Genomic DNA, 10,000 nt, shown 5'->3' with positions numbered 1-10,000 from the left:
TACATTTGTGAAAATTAATTAGGAAAATAATCTCAGGAAAGTCATGACAGATTCTTCCCAGGTCTGTCACGTGACCAGGTCTGTCACGTGACCAGGTCTGTCACGTGACCAGGTTTGTCACGTGACAGGGCTAATAAAGTCAGAAGACACATGCCAAACAATAAAGAATAACAGGAGACACAAGACAGACAAAGTTACAAAACACCAGAAACTCTCTCTCTCTCAGGAAGGAAACTCGGTACACACGAACAAAACCACAACGGCCGTGACGAGGATTCGAACCTGCGTCCGGGAGCATCCCAGACACTGCCTTAATCGACTGACTGCCTTAGTCGGTACACATCTGTCATTACAGTCATATTCTGGTAGAGGATAGAAGTATACATCAGTATTGGCCAGGGTAGTTGTCTCTTGAGGATGACGTCCCTGCCCTCTCTTGGTTGTATATCCTCTGTTATGCTCCTTAAGGAGGACCTGAAGGCTCCTTGCCCACCCTTAGGGAACCCCTCCAGCTAGTGTGCAATGTTCACTCCTTATCTTGAGATGCTTTCGGGGCTTTAGTGTCCCCGCGGCCCGGTCCTCGACCAGGCCTCTACCCCCCAGGAAGCAGCCCGTGACAGCTGACTAACACCCAGGTACCTATTTTACTGCTAGGCAACAGGGGCATAGGGTGAAAGAAATTCTGCCCATTGTTTCTCGCCGGCGCCTGGGATCGAACCCAGGACCACAGGATCACAAGTCCAGCGTGCTGTCCGCTCGGCTCCTCCCTCATTGCAGAGGTTCCAAAAATGGCCACGATGCCTCAGCAAGGACAACAATGCCCATCCTCAGGGTCGGTCCCCTGGAGAAGCTTGATGCCCACTCCCAGGAAGATGCCCAGAAGTGCCCACTGAGTCCCTTCCTGGGTTGACACTTCCTGACTGTGCCCAAGCAACAAGGCCCATCACAGAACGCAACATTTCAACATGATCTACTACCAGATCATCACCAGAAACATCAGAGATTATACATAGCCTAAGTACTATATCTTAAACCCTCTCATCCAACTACCGACACCCAGCACATCCTCCCCATACACAAGACCGAGACTTGCTCGAACCTCCCCAAGCTCCCCAGCCGGCCAATGAGAATTCAGGTTAAGATTTCCCAGTTCCCTTCGACTGGACAACATTTCATTTCACCCTCCATCCTCTGTGGTATACTTTCTGTCACTCTCGTGAATCTATATTCACTTTCCCTCTGACTCCAAAAGTGTTGGGAGTGTTTCAACTTTAGCGACTCGCATCAAGCCAAATGTAACTGTAAAATGAATTTTGAGAAAAATGAATGTTTCAATTTACCTCATTTTCTCTTTCGGTCATGTTCAATATCACATGACAACAGCACGAGCGGAAGTTTCTACTTGGTACCCTGAGAATAATTTTTGAGAAGGGCTGGACTGTAATAAATTTTTAGGCATGTGCAAGGCACACATCTTCCCTGAGCATTGGCATGTGTTAAAGTGTGGATGTATGTGGGCCCCAGCCAGTGGGCCCCCAGCCAGTGGGCCCCAGCCAGTGGGCCCCAGCCAGTGGGCCCCCAGCCAGTGGGCCCCCAGCCAGTGGGCCCCCAGCCAGTGGGCCCCCAGCCAGTGGGCCCCAGCGAGTAGTTATGACTCGTACAAAACTCACAACGTCCAGAGACTCGTTCTAAAAGTCACTGACAGAACTCCTATTATTCTTCTACTACACTACACTATTCTACCCATATATACTTCCTCACACAAATAGTCGTCAATAAAACGAATCCAAACAATCTAATCTTACCAATGTTGCCACATTATTTATGCAATTTTAATTTGATATTATGCCGCTTTGCATTGCAAGAGTCGAGAGGTTCAGGAGCCTCTATTGAGTATAGAATGCAACACGTCCGTTCCTCAGAGGCCACAGACCCCACCAGAAGACTCACTGGAGACGCAGAAGCCTCACGGGGCTCTTGAGAAACATCACAGATACTCAATTAGACTCACCTTAAGACTACATAAAAGGGTCCCCAAAAGACTCAAGAAGACTTACCAAAGGCTGATGACGACATAAGGAGTCCAGCAGACGAAGAAGGCGAGCACGATGCTGACTGTCATCTTGATGGTCCTGGTTCGAGCCCGTCCGAGGTAACCCAGACTGGAACGTCGTATTGTAGTGTCTGGGAGAAACAAACAACTCCTCAACATGGGTGTGGAAGAAAGGGGGGGAGGGGGAAGGGGGAAAACGGAAGGGAACTATCAGGGAGGGGGAAAGCGCCAAGCCATTACGAGTATATAGCCTTGGGTAAGGGGTCAGGATAAGGATTTGGGGTGGGACGGTGGGGGGGGGGGGGAGGAATGATGCCCAACCACTTGGACGGTCGGGGATTGAACGCCGACCCGCATGAAGCGAGACCATCGCTCTACCGTCCACCCCAAGTGGCTGGGGGAAAGGGGGGGAAAATAAGGATATAACAAAAGAGGAAAATGGTACTGAGAGAAAGGGACCAATAGGCATGAAAGTGGTGAGAAAGGGTATTAAAGATGGGAAATGGAAACTTGAGAGAGGGAAACATGAGGGAAAGTTTAATAATTAGCGTGTGACTGACAAGAGAACAGATCCTCACAATCCTATAGGAGGAGGAGGGACATGATAACGACATGAAAGATCCTAAGCGGAATTGACAAAGTAAACAAATCAGGAACGGCAGAATGAGGGAGGGAGACATAGCTGGAAATTAAATGCACAGACAACTTACAGAGGTTACCTTGAGGTGCTTCCGGGGCTTAGCGTCCCCGCGGCCCGGTCGTCGACCAGGCCTCCTGGTTGCTGGACTGATCAACCAGGCTGTTGGACGCGGCTGCTCGCAGCCTGACGTATGAGTCACAGCCTCATACGTCAGGCTGCGTGACATAAATAACTTCATAAATGCTAAAGACTTCAATAAGGGGAAGATGTTGAATGAAACAGTTGAAGGAAAATATTATAAAAAGGGAAGAATTGAGTATTTGCAGTAAATTACGATTATCTGATGTATAAATTCCTCTACGACAGTTGAGAGGCGGGACCAAAGAACTGAAGCTCAACCCCCCGCAAGCACAACTAAGTGAGTACACATACACACACACACACACACACACACACACACACACACACACACACACACACACACACACACACACACACACACAAACACACAAACACACACACAAACACACAAACACACACACACACACATACACACACACACACTCACACTCACACACTCAGGCCTCAACAAACCTCAAATGGATTTTTAATATCACAAAAAATGGTCCTTTCATATTGAAGCGATTCGAAGACAAATATTTTCTTCCGTGATTGTGAATGTGGAGAAGGATGCTCACCACAGACCCGGGATAATCCCATTCCATCTCTCCAGGGAAACAATCAGGGAAAGTTCAAAGGAATTTCATTTCGAATATCCTATTGTGATTCAAAAAAAAATTCTAACAAATTAATTTGTCTGCTTTCTACTAATTTGTCGTTCATTGGAAATGCTGAAGCGCTTTGTTGAGCTCGTGTGTGTGTGTGTGTGTGTGTGTGTGTGTGTGTGTGTGTGTGTGTGTGTGTGTGTGTGTGCTCATCTATTTGTGTTTGCAGGATTGAATTTTAGCGTTTGGATCCTGTATTTCAAGCCACCTGTTTAGTCTAGTGTCTATTGCAAGTCTATTGTCTATTGCAAGTCTATTGTCTATTGCAAGTCTATTGCAAAGACTCCTGCCCTACTCCTCTATCATATCTACTTTAAAGTTATAAATTTAGTTAGCTTCTATAACTTGCAAATTTATTTTATTCCATTTTTCCAACTACCTTTCTACCTTTCTACCTTTTTCTACCTTTTTCTACCTGTTTTCACCTTTCCTTTAGAAAGGTAGAAACCTTTCTTATGTCTAGATAACATCTGATACTCAAGCTTCCAGCCATGTTCTCTTGTTCTTTTGGTCTTCATGTTGAACATCCAGCCCTTTTTCCACTCGCTCACTCCCTCTAAAGTATTTTGTATGTCTCTAACATATTTCCTCTTTCTCTTCCCTTTCGTCTAGACAGAAAGGCCCAATCACTTGGGCTGGACGGTAGAGCGACGGTCTCGCTTCATGCAGGTCGGCGTTCAATCCCCCGACCGTCCACAAGGGGTTGGGTACCATTCCTTTCCCCCGTCCCATCCCAAATCCTTATCCTGACCCCTTCCCAGTGCTATAGTCGTAATGAATTGGCGCTTTCCCCTGATAATTTCCTCCTTAGACAGAAAGTAAGCATACGCTGAGACAGCATAGAAACCGGAGCCAAATTCACGAAGCAGTTACGCAAGTACATACGAACCTGTACATCTTTCCTCAATCTTGGACGGCTTTGTTTATAATTATTAAACAGTTAATGAGCTCCGAAGCACCAGGAGGCTGTTTATAACAATAACAACAGTTGATTGGCAAGTTTTCATGCTTGTAAACTGTTTAATAAATGTAACCAAAGCCGTCAAACAGTTTACAAGCATGAAAACTTGCCAATCAACTGTTTTTATTGTTATAAACAGCCTCCTGGTGCTTCGGAGCTCATTAACTGTTAAATAATGGTAAATAAAGCCGCAAAAGATTGTGAAAAGATGGACAGGGTCGTAAGTACCTGCGTAACTGCTTCGTGAATCTGGCCCCTGGCGTGTATTCCCTCTGTAGTCTACCTTTCTACTTCCTCCTTTGCCTTCTCTCTTTTCATTCAAATCCTTCTTCTCCTCTTCTTCTCTTGCTTAGTGCCTCCATCTCCTGCTCCTTCACCGCCTTATCGATCCTCCCTATCCACCCTACACCTGTTCCTGTCCTTCTATCCATCGTCTACTTACCGTCAGAGGAGAGTCTGCTCTTCTGGAAGATGGTGAGAACAATAGCGGCGTAGAAGATGATGATGATAGTGAGGGGCGCCACGTAGAGCATCACCAGACAGAAGATGTTGTACACCATCTCATGGTGCATCGAGGGGAAGAAGTTGAAGGTGACGCACTGGACGTAGAAGGTGAAGAGAGGGTGCGTCTCCACGTGGAAGATGATCACCTGCAACCAACAAACACACACATAAGGTCAACAAATCCACGAGGGCCGCGAGACGAGGATTCGAACCTACGTCCGAGATCATCCCCGGACGCTGCCTTATTAATAAGGTCGTGTTATGAAACACATAAGGTCATGTTACAATGAGCAGCGAGCACTCAGAGGCACTCTGCCACTCAGAACGGCGCCAGGGGAACGAGTGCTAACTATCAGGGGTAGCTATCAGATGGTCCAACGGCATTAGGCTATCAGGATTCAGATATCAGGACAAGGAGCTGCTGTATGAGGACTGGAAGCTGGGATATGAGGACAAGAAGCTGGGATATGAGGACAAGAAGCTGGGATATGAGGACGGAAAGCTGGGATATGAAGACAGGAAGCTGGGATATGAAGACAGGAAGCTGAGATATGAGGACAAGAAACTGGGATATGAGGACAAGAAGCTGGGATATGAGGACAGGAAGCTGGGATATGAAGACAGGAAGCTGGGATATGAGAACAAGAAGCTGGGATATGAGGACAAGAAGCTGGGATATGACGACAGGAAGCTGGGATATGAAGACAGGAAGCTGGGATATGAAGGAGCTGTTCATATCCCAGCCACTTGGATCACTGGGAATCCTACGCTCCAACGCTACATCTATCCAAGTGGATAGACATTCCAAGGAGGAGCTTATAAAACGTAACATGAATAATGGCTGCATGGGTCACCACTTACAGCTTGCCCCCTCGAGTACACCAACGTGAATGTCAAGTCACTCGTAAGTGCTCGTAAGAGAACTATCAGTTAATTCTTCTAGTCTATTGGGATCCAAATTGCTCGTATAATGGATAAGATTATTACAGTAGGTTAAGTCACTGATGTTCAGACGGAGGATGTGAATCATTAGTATTTCTTGTGTTGTAATACCTGGAACACATCTGTTGTACCGCACTCACACCTGTCAGTCAGGCCAGGTAAGCCTACACCTGCTGACTCTTGACAATCAGAGGACCGAGTCAGACTCAGCGGGAATATAATAAGATCCCGTCGCGTTGGAACTGGATCATACGCCCCCCCCCCCTCCTAAAGGCCGGCAGGTGATGAGGATGGTGATGAATGAGGGCTGGGATAGTGAGGAAGTTGATGAAGGGTGATGATGTAGGAAACTGGTTAATAAATACAAACTTCACCGCCCACCATGATCATGTAAAGATGCACAGGTTTCGTACGAGGGGTAAGACATAAACACCTGACGAACCCTTTCCCGCAAGTTGTCAAAGGGTTCTTGAAACCAGCTTCCTCACGCAAGCCAGTCGAAGTGAGACACCTTCACTTCGAAGTGACACGCTTACACTTCGAAGTGAGACGCCTTCACTTCGAAGTGAGACGCCTTCACTTCGAAGTGAGACGCCTTCACTTCGAAGTGAGACACCTTCGCTTCGAAGTGACACGCTTACACTTCGAAGTGAGACGCCTTCACTTCGAAGTGAGACGCCTTCACTTCGAAGTGAGACACTTTCCTCCTGCCAACACCCATTACCTACATCCCCCTTTCCCTCCCATCACCCCTTTTCCCCTCCCCCATCCCTGGGACACTGACCTGTGGAAGGGAGCAGGAGAAGGCCAGGAACCAAGCGAAAAGTAGCATGATCTTCCCGCGTCTGTCAGCCGCGTTGAGGCTCAAAGGGTGCACCACAGCGAAGTACCTGTTGGTCAAACTTCGTCAGTTACTCCTAGTTCACAACTACTAGTGTACTAGTAGTATCTATACCTAGTGTTCCAGTGTTCGTAACTAGTGTACCAGTGTTCGTACCTAGTGTACCAGTGTTCGTACCTAGTGTACCAGTGCTCGTAACTAGTGTTCCAGTGCTCGTAACTAGTGTTCCAGTGTTCGTAACTAGTGTTCCAGTGTTCGTAACTAGTGTTCCAGTGCTCGTAACTAGTGTACCAGTGTTCGTAACTAGTGTTCCAGTGCTCGTAACTAGTGTTCCAGTGCTCGTAACTAGTGTACCAGTGCTCGTACCTAGTGTTCCAGTGCTCGTAACTAGTGTTCCAGTGCTCGTAACTAGTGTACCAGTGTTCGTAAGTATATATATCCAATACTATATTCAGGAGTTATTCCTGAAATACACAGAAAACGGGTTAATATTTTAGATTAAATTAGATTCCCCTTAAACTGACATCAGATTATAAGTTAATTGGCAATTCCAGGGAAACCTTAATTGTTTATCTGGGCAAGGAATAGAAACAAGGAAAGCAATAATATTACTAAATACATTTTGTAGTGTGGCGAAATCTAGGGACGCTCCTAGTAACATTTCATCTCCACTAATTACATAAGGGTCTGCTGTCATTATATAGTCATTATACCGTCCCCAGCTTATAATGAGTCAAAATCCCTAGTCCACTAAGGGCTCACCATAGCCCGTGCTACTTGGAACTGTTCCAGGTAGCGAATCTTTAACAACAACAGCAACCTGATCTACCTATGTTGGTCAACATTCACCCCCACCTCACTCCCTCTCACCAGTCCCCCTGCAAAGTTGTTGAAGCTTGCCGCCAGGCTTAATGCTCATTGTTAACTAAAGTTTGCTACTGATTAATGCTTTCCGAAAATACACACAGAGAGGTGTTTCCAGTTTCTCGCTTTACATGTAAACTAAAAGATTACTTTAGTCTGCCTCACATACATATCAATAATATGCTTATATTACAGGGTGATTCAACAAGAGGTTCACAACAGTCACTATGCAAGGCATTTTACATCTATGATGAGTCACACAGTTACTAGTCTTGCTCCACACCCACCCAACTGGGCGGCAGCTTTACAGTCATGTGCTACACACCCACCCAACTGGGCGGCAGCTTTACAGTCATGTGCTACACACCCACCCAACTGGGCGGCAGCTTTACAGTCATGTGCTCCACACCCACCCAACTGGGCGGCAGCTTTACAGTCATGTGCTCCACACTCACCCAACTGGGCGGCAGCTTTACAGTCATGTGCTCCACACCCACCCAACTGGGCGGCAGCTTTACAGTCATGTGCTCCACACCCACCCAACTGGGCGGCAGCTTTACAGTCATGTGTTCCACACCCACCCAACTGGGCGGCAGCTTTACAGTCATGTGCAGGCTGCACCTACAGTAAGCAAATTTTGGATACTTGGCTAAGATTCTCGGCAGTACATCATTATGAATGAAGAACTTACACATTTCTTGAACACCATTGATGGTGTTATCTCTGAATTCCGCGAATTTTTCCATTCCATTATATAGTGACGCAAAGTATGCGAATAGTTCTGCTGACAGAGTTTACATTTAGTCAAATCTACACCAGCAGATGTTACAGACTCCCAGAGGTACTTGTAGCCGAGCCTAAGCCTAGCAGTGGTAACATCTAGAAGTCTGCTAACCTTACTGGATGACCCATAGACGTGCGGTTCTTCCTGCATAATAGAATGACGATAGATGGAGTAACTGGTGCGAATGATCATTAGACCCTTCGATAGTGGATAGAGCCCCATCCCTAGCTCTCAGGACCTCGTCTCCCAGGTCTTGCAATCCAGGACATGTTGCCCCTTCTTGAGGTTATCTTGAGATGATTTCGGGGCTTTAGTGTCCCCGCGGCCCGGTCCTCGACCAGGCCTCCACCCCCAGGAAGCAGCCCGTGACAGCTGACTAACACCTAGGTACCTATTTACTGCTAGGTAACAGGGGCATTCAGGGTGAAAGAAACTTTGCCCATTTGTTTCTGCCTCGTGCGGGAATCGAACCCGCGCCGCAGAATTACGAGTCCTGCGCGCTATCCACCAGGCTACGAGGCCCCTTCATGCGCCCTTGTTGCCAACTCAAATGTCGCTATCCGCTCGGCCCCACAAATCGTCTTGACATGGAAGTACGACTTGACAAGTGTCTCAAGGCTTAGAATTACACGTTGAAGCCTTGCCTGTGGCACCTCTACGCAACGTAAACATTGCAGCCACTTTCCCTTGCCAGGGGCTTGACCTGAAGACCTCGGCTCACTCTCACCAGTCAAGCGTGGAAGTGTGATCTCACACACACACCTTGACCTCAGGTAAATCCTCTTGCAACAGCGGCTTGGTGTCCCGAACACGCTTTCTGTTGTTTTGCACGTTGCATCCCTAGTCATTTGTTCGTTACCTTGGGTTGCACGGCCTTAGAAGATTCTCCTCTCTAATATGCAATATATAGCTTGCGTCACAGGACCCCTACAGCTTCATGCGTCTATTACAACACCCACACAGCTTCATGCGTCTATTACAACATCTCCACACAGCTTCATGCGTCTATTACAACACCCGCACAGCTTCATGCGTCTATTACAACACCCACACAGCTTCATGCGTCTATTACAACACCCACACACAGCTTCATGCGTCTATTACAACACCCCATACAGCTTCATGGGTCCATTACAACACACCCCACACAGCTTCATGCGTCCATTACAGCATCCACACAGCTTCATGCGTCCATTACAACACCCCACACAGCTTCATGCGTCCATTACAACACCCACACAGCTTCATGCGTCCATTACAACACACCCCACAAAGCTTCATGCGTCCATTACAACACCCACACAGCTTCATGCGTCCATTACAACACACCCCACACAGCTTCATGCGTCCATTACAACACCCACACAGCTTCATGCGTCCATTACAACACACCCCGTCACAGCTTCATGCGTCCATTACAACACCCACACAGCTTCATGCGTCCATTACAACACCCACACAGCTTCACGCGTCCATTACAGCACCCCGTCACAGCTTCACGCGTCCATTACAGCACCCCGTCACAGCTTCATGCGTCCATTACAACACCCCGTCACAGCTTCATGCGTCCATTACAACACACCGTCACAGCTTCATGCGTCCATTACAACACCCCGTCACAGCTTC

At 47.4% G+C, this 10,000-nt stretch overlaps 1 protein-coding gene across 3 annotated transcripts in view; it reads right to left on the bottom strand.

The window, feature by feature from the left end:
- Window positions 1–10,000, bottom strand: part of LOC123771208 (adipokinetic hormone/corazonin-related peptide receptor variant I) — a 170,087-nt gene that overhangs the window by 9,851 nt on the left and 150,236 nt on the right. For all 3 annotated transcript variants that reach the window (XM_069324360.1, XM_069324358.1, XM_069324359.1), the window contains exons 4-6: window positions 6,670–6,775; window positions 4,882–5,089; window positions 2,058–2,184 (exon numbers count right to left, since the gene is read on the bottom strand). In XM_069324360.1, the coding sequence (XP_069180461.1) occupies window positions 2,058–2,184; window positions 4,882–5,089; window positions 6,670–6,775 (441 nt within the window). The remainder of the gene's footprint in view (window positions 1–2,057; window positions 2,185–4,881; window positions 5,090–6,669; window positions 6,776–10,000) is intronic.

The sequence above is a fragment of the Procambarus clarkii genome, chromosome 14, assembly GCF_040958095.1.
Source record: "Procambarus clarkii isolate CNS0578487 chromosome 14, FALCON_Pclarkii_2.0, whole genome shotgun sequence".
Lineage (NCBI taxonomy): Eukaryota > Metazoa > Arthropoda > Malacostraca > Decapoda > Cambaridae > Procambarus > Procambarus clarkii.
This window is presented reverse-complemented; position numbering and strand designations above follow the sequence as displayed.